Source organism: Actinia tenebrosa, unplaced genomic scaffold (assembly GCF_029948245.1).
Source record: "Actinia tenebrosa isolate PJP-AT-01 unplaced genomic scaffold, QUT_ActTen_1.0 PGA_scaffold6__47_contigs__length_16458017, whole genome shotgun sequence".
Lineage (NCBI taxonomy): Eukaryota > Metazoa > Cnidaria > Anthozoa > Actiniaria > Actiniidae > Actinia > Actinia tenebrosa.
In genome coordinates, this window is record NW_028292583.1 from 164,593 (window position 1) to 185,593 (window position 21,001).

Genomic DNA, 21,001 nt, shown 5'->3' on the forward strand with positions numbered 1-21,001 from the left:
GGGATGTGAAAGTAGAGAATAGAAAGGATGCAACATAAATAATAAACCACTCTGATAGAAGGCAAACATGAATATGTATTTGAATCTACCAATATTTTTTTCGTCTGCGCGCTTTTGACAATTCTCCTAAAACTTCGGTTCCCACCTCAGAAGCATCTCTTTACAACTATACACTTAACTTCAATGACACGCTAAATACATACGAACTTTATTACATTAGAAAGTTACTTGATCATTTTACATTCTTTAGCTTTGCTATTAAATTAGACTAATAAATACATTCATCTGGAAGACTAATTTCGTCAGTTTTGTTCCCAATCCAAGCGTAGCTTTGTACGGGCGATACTGAGCTGGGCCTGGCCCTGATCTGATCTCGTTTTGACAGCCCATCAAAAACCAGCCAATCAGCTCGCAGAAAGAACTCTGATCAGGCGGTCCATCGAATCTACCGGGGGGAAACATGGCGGCTGCAGTCAGAGAAAATAACTTTGAAACTTTGCTTTCCTAGCTACGTTATTGACTAGCAATGCATTTAAAATTCTACCTGTTCTTAGAACTAATACCTATGGGTCAAATGGTGCTTGTGGTTTCAAATCTTTTATGAAATTATTGTGAAATGATAGCTCTTTGTTTGCCGATAGACGACTGAAATTGGGACCGCCTGATCAATTACAACAATCCCTTGTGCGCGTTTCCCGAGATCACCTGGTTCTAGAAAAACCTGCAAGGCCGATTCACGCCAATGAGAATAGAGGTTATTCCACTTTTGTGGTATCTCCCAAAATCTTGACTTGAACCGGCCCATGTTTTGTTCGGATGCGAGGACCTGTACCTGTCCTCCTCGCACCTAAATGGCACATAGGGCTTTATGCGAGGAACTTCCAGATAAAATAGGTTTTAACTTAATTATAAAATAGCTAAAATGATAATACTAAATATAATTTAAAACACATTTATTGTACTTTTACTAGTCCTGTTCTGATTGGCTATTAGAAAGCCAATCAGATCAAGACTTTGAGACCTATATATAGGTAGGATGTTTCAAAAAATGAAAGAAATTTGAAAATTGAAATGATAATTAAAGCTTCCTGCCCCTTTTCCTTCATTTCACTATCAACAAGCGAAAAAGACGGCCAGATATAAGCTAAAGCCTCCTCTAAAACAACTCCATGATGCAATGCGTTATGCAACTCCGGAACTAATAAAACTAAACTTACATAATAAAAACAATAAAATCCTTAAAGTAACAAGTAATAAACGAGATTTCTAAGAAAATTGAAAAGTTGATAACTAAAACTTTTACATCTATGAAAGGTGCGACTCTACTTCGACAAGGAAGACCAAGTCATTTTGTGTGGTAGTGTGGCTTCTGTTCTATCAATGAACGACTCTTTGTGGACTGTCTGCCCGAAGGATAAAAAACAGCTAAAATGTCCGAATGCTTAGAGAGGCCAAAGTTAGAAAAATGGAATTTATACAGCAGTTCATAAAGAATAACTTTATCCATATTCAATGTCGCAAAAGTCCTCAGTCAAGTGGTCTTAATGCAAGACGTTATGGCGTCAAGCGAAACGGACCGTTTGAATCAAAATAACTTGCTACTTAATGAAAAACTAGTGCTTTTACTACAAGATGACGTTTTTTAAAAAGTTGATTAGAAATGACTAAAAATCTTTTTTCAATGAGTGTATAGTTGTCGAGAAAAGAAATTGCAGCCATGATGGTGTGCATGACAACAGACCAATGTGGCGACGATGACCTTATTACGAATATCAACCTGAACGACGTAGATATAAAAATTACTGCGCATACTCGGAAATTCTCGGACAGGCGTCGGACACTAACGACATGTTGGATCGGGAAAAAAATCGGTTAAAACGCTTTCCGCAATCAATATTAGGGACTTAAAGTTTCTTGGAAGAAGCACGTTAAAATAAGAAAGTAAAACGGAAAGAATCGCCCTAACTTTGAAAATAAAGACTAGTTTTTAAATAAGAGATGTTTTGTGGTTTGTGCGCAGTAGGTTTTGTCAGTCACGCAAACAGGTATCAACCACGTACAATATTGCGTGATTCATGGAACATATCTCCTTCCACGTTACCATAATCTTCCTCTTCCTCCTCCAGCTTACTCATTGGTTTATTCCTTGCAAGTGCGCTGTAATATTTATACCTTATGTCTCTGTGCTTGTAGAAAAAGTAGCCAGCAATGACGATGAGAGCGATGATTACGACCACTCCCACCCCGATGAGGACTTTATTGACAGTAGACTGCACTTTGACTAACTTGGATGTGATAGAAGTCGCACAGGATACATTAGTAACGCCTGCTTCTAAATCACCCACCATCCCCCAACATGGCACCTTCCTCGAGATCGTCACGTTTGCAACCCCATCCACGCACTGGTGCTGGACTTTCTCAAAGTCTTGTTTTCTGCACTTTGGGCATGCGTAGAGTGATCTCCATACAAAGTAGTAGTTACATCGCCGTAGGACCTGGGTATAGTTACTCTCAGGTCCTGGGCTGCCAACTCCAGCTTCGACGTCACACTGAAGATCTATCGTTGTGCTATATTTACTTTGGCTTCCTCTCCCTAGAAAGGAAAGGTGGGAATTTCAATTTTCATTACCTTCATCATGACATTGATGATGACAGGGACACAGTTACAGAATAGAGGCTTTGCACCATCACGTGATGGCAGCCATGACAGGAGGCATGACGATAGAGTCGTTCTCCCTTGGGAAACTGAATTGTTTCTCATGTAAATTAGATTAAACCAGATTCAATTGTTCGTTCCTCCTGTAATGGCTGCCATCACGTAATGGGATGCAAAGCCTCTATAGACCAATTAAAGCAGTCTCGATATAGAACTTGAAGGTGGCTTCATAGGGTTTATTTGAGGCAATACCAAACAATTGGAAACAGCTCTAAGGTAGTTCAGACTAACACGTTGATACCAAAATAGACCAACTATGTAACAGTTAATGAGTTGAAGATTAATCCGGCTGTTTATGAAACTGATCACGTATAACGTAACCATGACAACACGTATTTTTTTCATTAAAAATTTTAACTCTTGTTTTCCACGTTTTTTTTAAAACTTCGTATAATCTGAATTTATTGGGTTATCTAGTTTATATGACTGGAACTAAGAATATTAAATAATGCGAAATTTTAATTTTGCTAGATAAATTGTTTTCCATAGCATCGAATAGCGCAGCGCACTGATTCTAAAAATAGCTTAAAGATTCGGACAAACATTGCATTCTGTTTAACCACTACGAGGATTATACGAACCGATTTTATTATTTTTACTTAAAGTTACAATAATAACCCATGTAAACTAAGATCAACTGCGATCGGCTGTGAAAATTATCTGCTGAAAGTAAACTTGTAAGTTTGTTTGTCCGACTTTGGCCTTTGTCTTCATTTTTATGACGTCACGGTTGCGCTGCGCTATTCGTTCCTTTTTAGCCAATCACTTTAGCATTTGATGACGAAAAATCTTTAAAATTGTGAAAACCTTTCAACTTACAGTTTTTGAGTTATTAATCAAAAAAGATAACAACGACAACAGGAGAACTAGAAGAACAAACAAAGAACAGGAGACAACCAACAAGTACCTGTACTCGCACTGGACAGCTAGACCGATTGATGGTTCCCCTCAGACGATAGCGAACCAATTACCAAAGCATCAGTTTTCCCAGTGGAATATACCATTTCAGCTAACGCAATGTTTAACCCAATAGACCTATCCCGAATTCGCTTGACTGACCACGAAACAATGGATTGAAGTCGAGACTGGACTTGATTCTTTTATTCATCAAGTTCAACCTCGACTTGAAACCATTGTTTTGTGACCAGTCAAGGGAATTCGGGAAAGGTCTATAGTCCCCTTCACAGTTCTCTGCGCCATCTTGAAAGGTAGCCGTGCCTTTGCATCGAAGCGAGACGAACGGTGAGCTTGCAATGATAGATACATGTGAATAATTGTCCAAGGTGTTAAAAAAGGTCTCTATCATTGCAAGCTCACCGTTCGTCTCGCTTCGATGCAAAGGAACGGCTACCTTTCAAGATGGCGCAGGGAACTGTGAAGGGGACTATTCATATCTACTGGGAATTTTTTTCTTTATCCATTATATTTACATGAAAATGAAGCATTGATATGGAAATGAAATGTAAATATAATAGACGAAGAAATTAAAGTTTACGCAGTAGATTTGAATTGGATAAAACATTGCCTTAGCCGAATTGGTCTATTAAAATCTTGTCCCACAAACAACTACAGAGTATCAGTCTGTTATAAAGAGTGCTACAAGGATTAGGAGACAATTTGGATTTTATTTTCAAAGGACAGAAAACAATATGAAATAATTACAATCAACTTTCCCGATCAGAGTTTTAAATTCTGAGATATTCTTGCTAATTTGTTGAGCTTGTGGGACATAGCAACGGTAACTACGGGGAGCATCTCACGCTACTCGTACTTCAAAAACTCGTAAAAAGAAAAGCTTCTTAGACTTACCAGAGTAACATCTATCTCCATGTAACAGTTCAACCATCACTCCTGAACGCACGTCTTCGGCTTTTGGCTTGAATCCAATGACTCGCCCAATGCTAGTATCCCGTTGGCTCCACCAACTTGTTCGACAGCCCATGACGGGCAGGCTTTCCTTCACGCCTGTCTTGGTGTTAAGGAACGTACATGTAGTATTCTCGTGCTTCACTGTGCATAAATTGACGTAATATCGTCGTCTATAAGGGGGCCAAATAGAATAGGCGCTTAGTCTGCGCAAACTGGTCCGCCCTCCAGGTCTTCCTGGTGTCCCTCTTCCTGAGCTGGAAATACGCCTGCTTGCGGGATTACGTCGTTGTTGGTAAGCCAACACTTCAAACATAGGCCCGTCTTCTCGTGAGAGCTCGGTGAAATCGTAGTCTACGTCTTTGGCTGGTGAAAACTGACATTCGTTGTTGGTACAGCCATCCCGGGTTGGTAAACTTAAGGTGTTAGCGCCACATGGTAGACACTGTCCGCTGCCCGGCTGAATAGAGAAGTAATCAAAACAATCAGAATTTTCTTCCCTTCGTAATACCTAACAACCTAAATTCCAATTAGATCTGTGAGTTAGCCATGTCCCGACTTAGATCAGCCCAGAGGTTGTTTCAGGGTTCAATCTGTGAGTTAGCCATGCCCTGACTTAGATCAGCCCAGAGTTCGTTTCAGGGTTCTATCTGTGAGTTAGGCGTGCCCTGACTTAGATCAGAAAGAGGTTGTTTCAGGGTTCAATCTGTGAGTTAGCCGTGCCCTAAAAATAGCATTAAAAAGTGCTCATGATGGGGCGCGAGGATTCTTTATATTAGGCTGCGTTCATAATGTATGGCAGGGAGGGGGCAGGTGAAATTGAGGGGGCATCGGGAAAATTTTAGTAGGAAAAAGGGGGGATGGGAAAATTTTTATTAGAAAAATGGGGGGGGGGGGGGGGGTGCACAATTGTTGGAAGAAGCTACAAGCCTTGCTTCGGGGGTATCGTTTTTTTTTTTGCATGACTTTAAGGAAGTGTTAAGAATTATTCTGGTCATTTTGAATTTTCACCCGACCCACACTCTACCATACATTATGAACGCAGCCTTTTTATTGTTCCTACATATATAGAAAGTCTAGAGTTTCTATACTTACAGCATCGGCAAAGGTTCCATTTGGACAAGGTTTGCATTTACTGGAGCCCTGCTCACTATAGGTACCTTTAGGGCAGAGACTACAGTCGGTGTTGCCACTAATGCTGTAAGAACCAGCTCCACAAGGAGTACAGTCCAAGGCAGAGCCTTTATCAATACCAACGATACTTATGTTGTACAATTTTCCCTCGAAAGCTGCCGAAGTTGATCTGAGCTCGTCCCCTTGGTTGAATGTCCAACTATCAAAAACAAAAATGCAAATTGAAAAAAGGTGATTGCGTAGTAAAACGTGAACAAGGAGTAGGACAGAACTATCGACCGACCAGCTGAACCACAGACCGACCATTTTACTGTGGGACATGGAAAAAGTTGATTGCGTAAATTTAAGTTACAAGGGAATGAGTTTGTGAACAGGCCAGGCTATCGACCGGCAGACCGACCGAGCGGATCACCGACCGAGCGGCCATTTGACCAATGGATATTGAAAAAAAAATCAATGGCGTAGATTTAAGTCTATCGATCAAACCAACCACGCGACTGATAGATGGATTGGCCAATCGTTAGTCGCCTTTTAAGTCCAAAAAGGACTATGAATGGGGTTTTGCACCATCACGTGCCCACGCCCATAAAAACGATTGTATTGTTCTTGCTATTAATGGTTTTCAACCATTCCCAAGAGAATTAAATAACAAAAGAAACGGCGGCCATGTTGGAGGATATAACAAAAGAATTCATTGACAATTCTTTTGTTAAGTTCCTCCAACATGGCCGACGTGAAAACCACCAATCTAACATGGCTGCCATCAAGTGGTGTAAAACCTCTATAAAAAGGTATAAAAATGAAATGCACACCTGAATCGATAACTTCCTTTCTTGAGAGGATAGCTATGCTTCACTAGCTTTCCATCTCTGTTCCTTTCGTGCCTATAGACGTATCTACCCTTTGGATTAGTACAGTTCATCTGATCTATCAACGTCCCATTGGACGCCCAGATTCGAAACACCAAGTTACACTGGCCTATGTCTGCCAGGTGATTCCCAGAAACCCAGATGTTTGGTTGGGAGATGTTACAAACTACAGCACAAGTGAAGTTGATGCGAGCAATGTTCGAGACGACATTGTATACATATGTGTTTATGTTGGACAAGACATCACCTACGACTCGACTGGTTCGTACGTGGTCTCCACTTGGTATCCATCCATTCTAGAACATCGGTAGAGAAAATGATGGTCAGTTTTAAAGCTAAATGCGGTGGAGATTTAAGGAGCCGTTTCTGGGATTTCCAGTGGGGAAAGTCATTCCCTGCTTAAGTCTCAATTTAGTCAAACATTTTAGTCTTTGACTGTTGTATTTCAGCGTGCGAAAATCACAACAGAGACACATGTAAGCTCCAATTTAGGCGAAAGCCCAAAGATCGAATTAGAATTTAGAAGTTGATTTTGATGGAGGGAGGAAAACCGGAGAAAAACTGTCAAAGCACAAAAGAGACCTAACACACTCTACTCACATGACACGAACCCGTGAATCGAACTGGGTTGCATTGGTGCGAGGTGACGCATTAACAGTACATGCCAACCATGCTTCCCATAAACCCCCCTCCCTCCCTTATTACTGTTGGGGTCAAGGAATGACACAGGTAGCCCATAACCCCATCATGTAATTATGGACTTTAAGATTTGCAAAATCTGCGACGGCGATGTCTACCGGAAGTGTAAACAACTTCGCTTTAGGGTTTCGCGCGTTCAAAGTCTGTCTTCCCTCTGGATGAGTTGACTTTACTGACAGTTGTTTTGAATGAAATCTCCAATGAACAGAACCCCCCCCCCCCCCCCAAAAAAAAATTATTTACACTTCCGATTGACGTCGCTGTCGTAGATTTTGCAAATCTTAAAGTCCCTATTACCTTCACACTACAGTCACCAGTACATTGTGCAGTGATCCCATCTGGTAAAGTATCATTGACCCATATGTAGTAGTGTTTACCCCTCAAGGTAACATATCCACTAGGACAATCCTTGCACTTCATGCCGTCTGCAGAGTGTTGGTTTTCTTCACACGGTTTACACACTGCTTTGCGTTTATCGTTGATTAACTGATAACCAGGTTGACATCGGCATGGGACATCCCGAGTCTTCTCTAGATGTGCTGTTGGTAGGCAGAGCTTATGGGTGCTTCCGCTGACTGTTCAGTAAAAATAAGAACATCAGTCATTCAAGTGACTCTTTAATAGAGCGTGTATAAGCTAATAATAATAATAATAATAATAATAATAATAATAATAATAATAAGTATATGTAATAGGACTCCATGCCGTCCAATTGAGAAATAATTGGACGAGGAAAATTCCGAGGACTGACAAAATTGGATGAGGCGGTAGGCCGAGTCCAATTTGGCAGTCAGAGGAATTTTTCGAGTCTAATTATTTCTTGATTGGGGAGCATGAAATCCCATTACCTATTAATTATATAGCTGCCTAATTAATCCCATATCAACAAGACCTCTCCAATTAAGAAAATAATTGGACAGTTACCTGTATGGGATTAATGAGAAGCTGTATAATAATAATAATAATAATAATAATAATAATAATAATAATAATAATAATAACAATAACAACAATAGTAATCTTGAGTAATAAACCCTTATTAAGACATTTTGCATTGAAAATAATCGTCTCGCTGGAGTAATAATAAGAATAATAATAGTAATAATAACAATAACCATGAGAATAATAATAATGATAATAATATTAATAATAATGATGATAATAATATTAATAATAATGATAATGTTAATAATAATGATAATATTAATAAGCAAATATGACGAGACTAATAGTACTTCGCTCAATGATAATTTCCTTTCTTTAATAATGCTGATGATAATAATTAATAATGATACTTAGTATAGGAAATTGCACGATCTCGAGTACAATTTGGGAAATAATAGACACTCGTAAAGTTCTTGTAATTGCACAAGCCTTTAGGGGAGTGCAATTAAAGAACTTTCAAAACATTACGAGTGTCTATTAATTCCAAATTGTACGAGAAGATCGTGCGATTTTTTGTTTATAGTTCATTCAACAAAATTTCAGCAAAAAATGTGAAGCGATGCCGTTCATCTTTGTCTATTTGGCGGCAGATTTTCAGTCCATCGCGCAACTGAAATGCATAAAAAAGATTAGTTCTTACGGCTTTAAAATTTTATTTATATGTTTTTAAGTACAAAATGATAGAAAATAATGGCTTTGACATTGTTTTGGCCGTGTTGCCATAACGACTTAATTCGGTACTCCTACGGAGTACAATTAACGCTATATTTGTACTCCTCTCAACCAATAACAGTCGAGTAATTTTGTTGAGTGTACTATAAAAATGATAATGATGATAATGGTAATAATAGAGATTAGCATATACCAACTTGTGTACTTCCTAAGAACGCGCGTGCTCATTGGTTAATTCTGAATGTTGGAATGTTGGGTCGGCAACAAAATTCACTCCGCCTTCGGCGAATAATTTCTAAATGTTATCATGATTATTATTATTAACTAGTTAACAAATAGACAGTTTTTTATGTGTCTGTCTTCTTATTGACGATAAATTGCGTCATCACATTGTGACAGGCATAGCCAATAAGAGGACAGGCCCTTAAAAAAACTGATGTCTATTTGTTTTTTACGATAATAAAAACGATAAAACTTCTCATTTTTAGCGATCAAAACAACCAACGAAAAGAGCGCGCCCTCGTTCACATCAGCTTTATCTGTTTGCCCTCTTATTCATGATAAAAAATAAACAATCAGCAAATGAGAAATTTGTATGTCATTGTAAAATACCCCCGTGTTGCTATAGAACTCTTACAATCGTCAGAGTAAAAATGCATTCCTTTACTTTAATAAAGTCTTAAAACCCCCTCAACACTTCGGACCCCCTGGCTGATAAATAACGTTAATCTACATGTATACTTTAACTTACCCATAACACTTGAGTAAATGGGAGTCATTTTCCTGTAAAACTTGTCTTTTTTCAATACACAGGTTTTCAGTTTATCTGGAGCCATGATCAAATCATCTTTGGTGCAGTTTATGAGAGGAATGCAATAAGCTGACCCCAACATAGAATACTGATCTGATGGACAGGACTGGCAAGACGTTTTTCCTGAAAAGATAGTATTGGCCATTAGGAATTTGAGGGTTTAAAGAAAGTCAGGTTTGGAAGATTAAGAAATGAAGTTTTTTGTGTATTACTGCAAGGAAAGTGGGAAAAAGTAAAAGTACACGTACTGTAATGTCTAAGTCACTATTGATGTTGTTTTGATATTGGATTGGCAGGAACTCTTCACAATTTACTTTCTATCAAGCCCTGAAACAACCTCTGGGCTGATCTAAGTCAGGACACGGCTAACTCAAAGATAGAACCCTGAAACAACCTCTGGGCTGATCTAAGTCAGGGCATGGCTAACTCAAAGATAGAACCCTGAAACAACCTCTGGGCTGATCTAAGTCAGGACACGGCTAACTCACAGATCAAACCCTGAAACAACCTCTGGGCCGATCTAAGTCAGGGCATGGCTAACTCACAGATAGAACCCTGAAACAACCTCTGGGCCAATCTAAGTCAGGGCACGGCTAACTCACAGATCAAACCCTGAAACAACCTCTGGGGTGATCTAAGTCATGGCATGGCTAACTCACATATCAAACCCTGAAACAACCTCTGGGCTGATCTAAGTCAGGGCATGTCTAACTCACAGATCAAACCCTGAAACAACCTCTACTTTTATAACCCTAATACCAAGTTTAATCAATTCATATAGTATCTTTAGCCATATATCATATATATATCATATATATATCATATATCTTTAGCCATATACCATATATCATATATCATTCATATATCTCACCTGCTTGGGGCTGGTACTGAAAGTAAGAACATTTTATGCATTCCTTAGCTTCTTTTTTAGTGCTGAAGCTTCCTGCAGGGCATGGTGTACAGGTAGTCTGTGGTGCCAGAGTGCCAACCTTAAGTATAGAAATAAATTGTCACCATAAATTTTTGTCACCTCATTACAGGTGCAATAGTGCTAGGATGTTTTCAATCTCGGTTATCGGACCAACATAACTGCTTGAATTTAGGACCCATATATTAGTCGTGGGGAACAATTAATATTGACAGCGTAGGGAGCCCTTTTTATCACAAATCAAATGAGAAATCGGACACTAACATTTTAAAAAAGAATTTCTTTGACCGTATTTGTGTAGAATACATGTATATAATTTTGGTTTTAACATGGGCCCTGATTAATATCCCTAATTTAAAACCGGTGAATAACTTATTAAAGATAACTTTAACATCTGTGTCTATACAAGTTATATATTATGAGGACATGCAGACATGACCTCATGTTCTGGTTTAATTAGTCCCTTCCCCTCCCTAGTTGAAAGTCTGTTCTGCAGTCTTGACCCAAAAACAAATTTGAGGTCTTATTCTTTGTTATTTTGAGCTTTAACTCACCAGTGTAATGGACCTGATGAAGGCTTTGTCAGATACTCCTCGGTAAGAAAGACCGTAACAGTTCTTGCGGTAAACCCACTTCAGCTGATGGAAACCCTGAAAGACATTTATCAACTTGATATTAAGATTCCAGGCATTCCAGCCACTTTTTAGACAAATTTGATAGGAAATATAGGCTGTGCAAGTTCTAAATATAGGAAATATAGGATATATAGGAGGTCTGGGATGCCTGAGATTCACAAGATTTTCTCAGAAACAATTCCAGTTGCTGATTTTGATGGAGCAGCCAGACAAAGGGACATAGCCAGGATTTCCTGAAGATCGAGGTTCCAAATTCAAAATTCCACTATTTCGTTTAAGCCCCAGAAATTCCAAACCAAAAAAACTGGCATTACGCTATACATTTTTTTTTTTTAACAAATATGAGAAAATTAAAAATTATCATATAAATTCTAAAGCCTGTGATTTTGTTGCAATGAGGGGGCTAATCACCCACTCTCATGCGCTGTCATGTCATTGGCTCAAAGGATGTAATAAGTATATTTCTTACTATGACTGCATTGTGTGCTGCGCCGTTTCATGTCCATAGAAATATGGTGACAGTATTAATAGGTAATCATATGGTTTTGAGTGCAATTTGGAATTAATTTGCACAAGTGGGTTTTTTAAAGAGTTATTCACCAAATTTCAGCACTAGCTGTCACACCGTATAAATCATTTTGGATTGCGTTACGGTTCCCAAAAAGGTCAGACACTGTTCTTTGATTCCAATACAAATTTATTGACTTTCAAACAAATTATTGACTTGGTTTGTTTATCAGTTTCTCTAAGTAGCAGTAAGAAAAGCTTCAATGAAGTTAGAAAAATGATATTTTGCTTGTATTTAAGTTTTTAAGTTAACTCAGCAAATCAAGTAAATAGTTCATTTAAAGTCAGTACATTTGTACTGTAAAATCCAAGAACGATGTCCAAACTTTTTGGTGACCGTAACACAATCTAATAAAATTTAAATACCACATGATGGCTAGCCCTGAAGTGGTGAATTGATAAACATTTTCAAACTTACACTGCAGTGCAAATTACTTTTTTCTGCAGCTGTATTAAATAACAGCACTGCTCTTGGCCAATCAGAATCAAGTACATTTTTTATGTATGTTATATATTATGCTTATTATTAATCTACAGTATAACTTACTGTGGTCACGTTGTATTTTGCTATCTTCCAAACAAATTGATTTCCAGTGAAAGTCATTATCTCCGTGTTGTCAACATAAAATGCCAAGCCGTCACACCCAACGTAACTACTGTAACACTTTCTCCCTTCAATTCTGTATTCAAACTGTACATAGCTGTTTGGTTCAACAAACTGCTTTCTCATGGTAAGAACAGAACTCATGCACTTTGTTTTGGAATTGTCACCTGAGTCCAAGCTGTCATTGAAATCTAAAAAAATGGGAAATGAAAGATTTTTAAAAATGGGAAAATAGAAATAGAAATAATGAAAAAATGGGAATGAAAAAATGAAATGGAAATGAAAACGTAGGGTTGAAAAATGAGTTAGTATTTAATCTTTGGTACTGTAAATGCAATCCTTTATTAATTAATAATTTAAAATAATATTAATAAGAACATTTGCTGCTGCTGCTACTACTACTGGTGATGATAATGACATTATTATTATTAACCTAAATACAATTTAATGCACATGCTGTATCCTTATGAATGCAGTGAGACAGTCGAAATAAACACTTTTAGACTCTACTTCTAATAAAAAATACTTCATTTACTAATTTTTTTCTAGTAGACACACAAGCCTGAGTGAATACACAAGAAAACATGAGTGAACAGTGGTGAGTGGCAGGATATTCCATGGCGTGCCAAAAACAATAGCATATTATTAAATTACACTCTACACACTATTGCCTTCAAACAATTATTGTTTTAAGTTGAGGCATTAATTTGGATCTCAATACAATATTTAAAAATTTTTTTTAAATAATCTTTATTCCATCCATCAAAAAAGAAAAAGAGAAAAATATTTACAAATACATAAATACATATATAACATAATTTTATATCTTTACAAAATCAAATGTCAGGAGAAAACATTTCTTATTAGAATTTATTTAACATTTTCAGTACTGTGTACAAAAATTTTTTTATTTTGTCTATTGAAAGTCTAAATCTAATGCCTTTCTTATATTACAGAATTTCTTTAGGTGATATTGTTTCCTATCATTTTTTAAACCTATATAGTATTCTACTTTCTCATGATATCTTAGATATGCCTTGAATCCTGTCAGATCCATCTGGCTCAAAAAACTCGTACATCTATAGACATAGGACTTAAAGATTAATATGTTGAAATTAATTAGTATAGCATCTGATTTATCGCTGTTTCCTAAAATCATTAAATAGGTGTTTAATATCGGTAGGTCTAAGCTATAATTCTTAAGCCATTTCACTATCCCGCTATATAAATTACGCATAGTTTCACACTTAACAAAAAGATGTTCTATTGTTTCTATTTCTTGTCGACAAAAAGAGCATAAAGGGCTATCTATTATCTTAAAACGAAACAAGTCTTTGTTAAGATATAGACAATTAGTAAGTATCCTGTACTGAAACCACCTTAGTTTTGTCTCTATTGTGATGTATAGAAACTGACACACAATTGAAGACAATTGAAATTCTTTTGTCCTCCAAATTGAGCTCTAATATTTTCTATTGTATTTAAGTATTTTATCCCATGCCATATTGAAAATACATGTGATGGGGAAAACACTGCTGAATAAACAAAAATTTTCCTGTAATCTGGATGATATTTTCTAAGTGTAGAATTACAGTAATGCATGTCAATATTTAAGCTTAAAACTACTCACAGCTTGCTCTCCAGTGTTCGCAAGGCTTGACAAAACTGCGATGGGTTTCACAGTAAGTAGTAATGCCAGACTCTGTTGGTGGAACTGTTCCATTTTTGGTCCAACTTCCCCAGTCACTGATATCTTCTCCCCCTACGCTGTAGGACCCAGGAGAACATATAACACATTTACTTTTTGACAGGCCTTGGCCCGGCGGACAAGCACATGGTACGGATGTAGGATTTTTAATAAGATTTAGATCTTTCAAGGTGCTGTAAGTAAAAGTACAAAGAAAAACAAGTTAGAAAAAGAGTGTTAACTTATCACAAGAATAGGCCCTTTGCAGTTAACGGTCACATGTCTGTACTGGACTGCAAAATTTTTGTTATTTTATTAAATTGGTGATTCTTTTTAGCTACTTGTAAAGAACTGAATGAAAACATGTACGAAATGCAGTTTTATTACGATCTCTCAAAACAGATCGCAGAAAGTTTGTTTGCAGTCCAGTATATTTCACCTATGGGAATAGCCCATTTGCAAGATATGTTCATTGATTTGCTCTCAGTGAATTAATCAGCACGTGATTACTGAGCTGCAAAGGGCCTATTAAAGCTTATTACAACCAACCACTCATACTAGATAATAATAATAATAATAATAATAATAATAAATTCATTTGTAAAGGGCAAATTCAACATACGTTTTCAAATGCGCTACTAAAACCTATATTATATAAAAAACTATAGCCTATAAAATTAAACATATATCTATTAAAAAAAATTCTAAAACTACTAAAAAATTACGAAAACAATAATAAATAATGATAATATTTAAATAGAAAATCCTATTTAACCTACTTAATGTTAAAACCTACTCTTGGCAGATTAAGAAAAAATAGTAATAATTAATAGTATTGGTACGCATATAATTCCAAAGTTCAAGCAAAAGCAAATAAATAAGTTTTTAGTTCCTTTTTGAACTTATTAATTGAGTCAAGGTCCCTTAGATTGTGGTAGTGAATTCCATAGTTTGGGTGCAGCGACACAGATAGCAATAATTAGAGCTAGGATCGTTTGGTTTTGATTTTTGTCATTATACTTTTTCTCTCTATGATAATTTGGTCTACTTCACTGTATTTTTTAACAATTTCACTATTATACTGCTAGTGTTTTGATAGAGTAGTTTTCGTATAACTGTGAAAAACTCAGTGCCATAAGCCTGCTGTGCCATGATAGTGATGTTTTCTAGTGTTTTGATTGGCTGATTTTTTTCTCAAGCAATGTGATGGGCCTGGCAGTTCCATGACGTTGCCGTGACGGTGTCCACGTCATGTTCATGGTGTGCTGCAGGCATTTGATTGGATGAATAGTAAATTCATTGTAATTGATTGTAATTGGTGTATGCCTTGCAGTGTCATGACAGTGTTCATGCCGAGAGCTTGTCACAGTCATATGAATTTGCTCTTTATATTACTAACTGTAATTCATGTTAGTCTTATTATGAATAAGTGAAAATAAGCACACTAATAAACATGCTAATATACACGACAACCCCAGAAAAAATCAGAGAACCAGGATGGGAATCAAACCTCCGACCTTCAGATTATCTAGACGGATGCTCTACCACGTACTGAGCTACTGGAAACTCACATGATTTCTCTGAGAGTTGGGTACACTGAAATCCATCAGTGATAAACCATATACTGAAATCCATCATATCAAATATGTGTATAAATGTGCAATGAAGATAAATATTTATACTGTATACACATCAATAAATAAGTGAAAATAAGCAGGCTAATAAACATGCTAATAAACACAACGACCCTAGAAAAAATCAGAGAACCAGGAGGATGGGAATCAAACCCCTTAAATATAAAGTAACTTAAATATACAGTGCTTTGGACAATAGTGGATATAGACTACTCAAGTGATGACGTCAAAAAAATTAATTTTCGCTTAATATCATATTTTTGGTTAACAAATGCAATAGACAATCAAAAATAGACTTTTACGTGCACCAAATTTGACGAGAATCGGTCAAATATCAGCTGAGATATGGTCCATGCTATCCAATTAAGAAATAATTTTTCTAGTCTAATTATTTCTTGATTGGGGAGCATGAAATTCTATTACCTATTAATCATATAGCTGCCTAATCAATCCCATGTCAACAAGACCTGTCCAATTAAGAAAATAATTGGTCAGTTACCTATATGGGATTAATGAGAAGCTGTATAATTAGAATATATTAATTACCCCGTACAAATCACTGTATTTTCAGCTCTCTTCCAAAAGTTTGGAACCCAGCCCAAAATACAGTGACTTGTATGTGGTAATTATATATTCAAATGGTCATATCTCAGCTGATATTTGTCCGATTCTGGTCAAAATTGGTGTATAAACATCTTTTTTGAATGTCTATAGAAATTAGAGATCAAAAATAATTAAAGCCAAAATTTATTTTTTCATGATGTCACACTTGAGTACTCTATAGCTAGCACTGTATTTATAAAGTTTCGTTATTAATATTAAACATGCTTAATCAAACTGGTAACAGTATAAAAACCTGCAAACAGCTAACTCTAATAACTTTCCCTCCTAGTTTTAATCCTGTTTAAAGATGGTGACCAAACAAAAAAGGATGTGGGATAGAGAAATTACAGTGTAATAACTTAACAAAGTTAGTTAATGATGTGATTCTTTGTTTTAAGTTTCATTGATATCAAAGGATCTACGTACTGTGTTACTCATAAACAAAGAAAAAATACCCAAGGGAACAAATATATTGATGTGTTAACTCCACCTATTGAAACGTCAAGGCAAAGTGCCAATTTCTAATTAGTTAGTCATAAAGGGCACTATTAAAACTTGTCAAAAAGATCATGTCGAAAAGGAACCAAAATCTTGTAGTGTTCAAGGTACAACTCGTAGCACAGTAACCAATTCCATTAGAAATTATATAATACAGTACTGTAGCTTTATTTGCAGCACATAACAATGAAAATATGTTTTAAGCTTAGCATTGTTTCTTGATATAGTGCTTAATGATGGCAGCTATGCAGAATAAAAGTGAAAATATTAGCAGACTAAAGATGAAAGGATCAAGAAAGGAAGGATATAGATTAAGAAAGAATACATATAAGTCTCAAATACTTGAATTCTGACCAACAATGAATGACATTTTAAATTTTATTGTTTAGAGAAAAGGTTAAAGTGTATATGACACGAAAACATTTCATCGTTTAAAATGTATAGTTTGTTAATAATGATAAATATGTCGTAATAAAATTTGTTTCAAAAGCTTATTTCTTGAGATATGTGAGAAAATTAAGCCCAATTTGTGACGTCATTTTGTTGACACGTACTCTAGATTCGGTAGAAATGCACTAAATATAAATTGTAATTCTTATAAAATAACAACAAAAGGCATATTCTATTCAGCTTCATTTGATAGCTTACGAAATACTCTTCAAATGGTGGGAAACTGAAAAGTGTACTACCCGAAATTAAGATTCTGCATTCAAACAAATTTCGTGTATTTGCAACTAAATCTGGAGACTTGTAAACAAAATGATGTCACAACCTGTGCTAAATTTTCTTGAATTTCTAGAGAAATACGTTTTTGAAACAAATTTAACTGTGATATTCTTATTCATGCCAATAGAATACACATTTTTAACATTAAAATGTTTTCGTGTCATATGCACTTTAATACTAAGCAATATTTTTATATTGTTAGACAAAGGTTTAGCAAAATATCATGTGTTAGTGGCAAGCGAGCAATATTTATTTGCCAATCCCAAAGGCAGAAGCAAATAACTGCTTGTGAGACTATACACTAACAAATCACAATATATTTTGTGATAACAGAGTTCAATAATATATTGTTTTACCATTCAAATGCTTTTTACTTCCTTTTGTGCTTTGGTTATTTTTGCTGTCTACCAAAAATACCAAGACACAGGGAATTAAGCAAGCCATGTTGACAAACACAACGCGCATATACATACATGTATGCCATTATTATTGCCAATAGTTTTTTTATCAAACAAATTTACTAACAGTGAAAACTTTTTGTAATAAGCTACAATTTTTTTCTTAGAATATATCAAATTATATATCATGCCTATATATTGCCAACATTTTTTTCAAACGAATTTATTAACAGTGAAATACCTTTTTTAGGTACATGTATCAAAAACAAACATGTCTTGATTTGATGTGAATTAAAATAACATTGTAACCAAGTAAAATGTCAAATTATTTCAGTTAAATATATTAGCTAGATGCCATTGCATATGGCATTTTCATAAGCTCAGTGTAAACTACAGAGATTAATAGATTACATCTTATTTTCTCAATCAAGAATCCCATATTGTAAATAGTATAACAAGCACTCGCAAAGATTTTAATCACTAAAAAATAAAAGTATTTCCCACTAAATCTTTCAATAAGTTACTTTTTATCTCTAACATGAGTTTGTTTAAAACAATTTAATGCTCATTTCACAACTGATTAGATAAAAGATACAATTTACAGAGCTTCATCTAGCTGTCATCAATCACATCAATTTATAGAAGTTATTATTTGTTAGCATTTTGACTTGATAAAATAATCTTTAAGTTGGCTCTAAATTAACAAGCATGATATATATAAGCACGTAATATAAAGCATGATCTCATCATAATTTAATACAGTTGTTAGATTGAATGCATTACATGTGGTTTTTAAGAGGCAACTTCCTGTGTTAGCAATGAGTCACACCAATAGGTGTATAGCAAGTCGACAGACTGTAACAGTTTTCACTGTGTAAACAGTTTGTCTGCTAAGGGTGTGAGAGGGAGGTACTGTATACCTATTAGAAGCTAGAAACCATCACTTCACTATATGGGGTGATGAAATCTGAAATTGTTTTTCATTATTTGAAAAACGATACCTTAAAGGAAACTAGCTCCATGGGATGGGATTAATTTCTAAAATCAAGCTGAGTAGAGCTCTCTGGAACAGCTGCTGTTACAGAAAAGAGCTAAGGCGTCAATATGGGAAGTCATGCATGCTTGGCAAAAACTTATATAACAATGATTTATAAACGCATGTGATCGCGACTGCATTAATAAATAATAAAACAATACTTAAAATCTAAAGTTTCAGAAACCTTCTCACTTCCGATGCTTCTGAGCACGTACATGTAGTCATTTTAAAAAGACATCCGTTTTAACTAGTAGGCGTAAGTGGAATAAAGATGTGTAAGTATTTAAAAAAAATGAAACCGGTCTCCGCTATATAATTGAGTCGTTTTATGTGCGCGAAAGATGTTTTAAAAAGGAATTTAACCTTATCAATACTATCATGACGAATTTAACTAAATCTTTCGAGGTCTCCGCAAAGAAAATATCTCAATCGTTTTTTAAAACTGCCTTTAATTTTATTAAAATGCATAGATTTTCTAAACACACAACAATAAAGTTTATACGAAAGAGCTATTACACTCTCAAGGACTCAAAAGCGTACTATGAATGACTAATTACTTGAGTTTCAGCTTCGAACACACAGTTCTCAATTTCTTCAGCATAGGAATGATAAATTTACTAAAGTTTAGACCTTTTAAAAGATCGTGTTTAATCTTTTCAATAGAACCGTCGTGACTCGAAAGTCCAAGGTCGAATATGTTAGGTAGATCTGATCTCTAAACTGAATCATGAGCTTCTTTCCTTCGTAAAGGCTATTGCAAAATCAGGAAATTTAAACAACCTAAATTGAAATCACAACTGAAAAAACTTGATATCCAGAAATAGTATTGGAGTATATTTTACAACTCAAATCACTACTACTTACCAATCGTTGTCGACAAAGGTGACAACTTTGCGCATTCTTGTCTTCTGATCGCAAGGCAGTGAATATTCCTTTATGTCATCTTTAGTGCAGTTCTTAGCACTAGTGATGTGGAGTAGATAGAAGAGAGAGAAGTAGAAGAAGCCGGATAAAGGCGCCATATTCTACGCAGTTCACAGCATCTAACGTGACTCTTGATGCTTTTTGCTGTCCATTCCATTGCCGCGTGATGGACGAGATGGACTGGTTAAAGCGCGCATGCGCATAGATCCCAGAAGAGATTATTTGAACAGTGACTTCATCGGATTTAAAGCAGCTCTTTTGTCCCTCTTTTGTTAAGATAGATGAGTTGAACTGTTTGCATTGTTTGGAAGACCAATCTATTGTCATTAGTATTGTTTTTTAAACCAATCAGGGAACTTTTGGCGTTTAGAATAACCGTCCGCCATATTGGCCGCGCGCTCGCCCCAGGAGATTTGCACCTTTTAAAAAATGGCGGAAATAATAGAGTGCATTCCGTCAAACTGTTGAATAGTGTACGTCACCTAAATTAGTTAAGTAAGTTACTATTTTAGCTGACGTCACCTAAATTTGAAACTACGAGTAAACAGCTACTGAGGATCAGGGGGAGAAACGATGATACAAATGAATGTCTATGCACTCATTCTGGTAAAACTACCCACCGGATTAGCATGACCGTTATTTGGCGCGCTTTTACTATTTTAGGTGACGTCAACTAAATAGTTATCTAAGTTAGATACATTTATCTAACTGTTCAACAATTTGACTGAATGCACTCTATTAAAGACTGATCAGAAAGCTCGTCCGAAGTCAAACTCTTTGACTAGCAAACCTCCCATGTGACCGCGGAGCGAGTTTTTAATATGGGGGGGGGGGGGGGGGGACAGACTTTGTTTTAAGTGCTCGAGGCCAGCTAGCTAGTGAACATCAAATAAATGCTTCGCTTTATTACTTGTCAGCTTTTTCTATTAAAACATGGAAATTTAGTAAGAAAATTCAGTAAAGCATTTTACCAAGTAACCGAGCTGCAAATGCTACCCGAGTGAAATAAGCGAGAAGTTTCATCGTCAAAAATAGTTACTTTATTTATG

General features: G+C 36.0%; 1 protein-coding gene across 1 annotated transcript; it reads right to left on the reverse strand.

Annotated features, from left to right (window-relative positions):
- Positions 1 to 55: 55 nt before the first annotated feature.
- On the reverse strand, positions 56 to 20,126 carry LOC116295656 (endosome/lysosome-associated apoptosis and autophagy regulator 1). Its single transcript, XM_031703548.2, has 11 exons — positions 19,893 to 20,126; positions 14,077 to 14,327; positions 12,390 to 12,637; positions 11,195 to 11,290; positions 10,584 to 10,701; positions 9,653 to 9,835; positions 7,582 to 7,859; positions 6,529 to 6,881; positions 5,678 to 5,915; positions 4,526 to 5,042; positions 56 to 2,593 (listed from the first exon to the last, which is right to left on the reverse strand). The coding sequence occupies exons 1-11, from the start codon at positions 20,048 to 20,050 to the stop codon at positions 2,049 to 2,051; spliced, it is 2,985 nt and encodes a 994-aa protein (XP_031559408.1). The 5' UTR covers positions 20,051 to 20,126; the 3' UTR covers positions 56 to 2,048.
- Between the last annotated feature and the right edge of the window lie 875 nt (positions 20,127 to 21,001).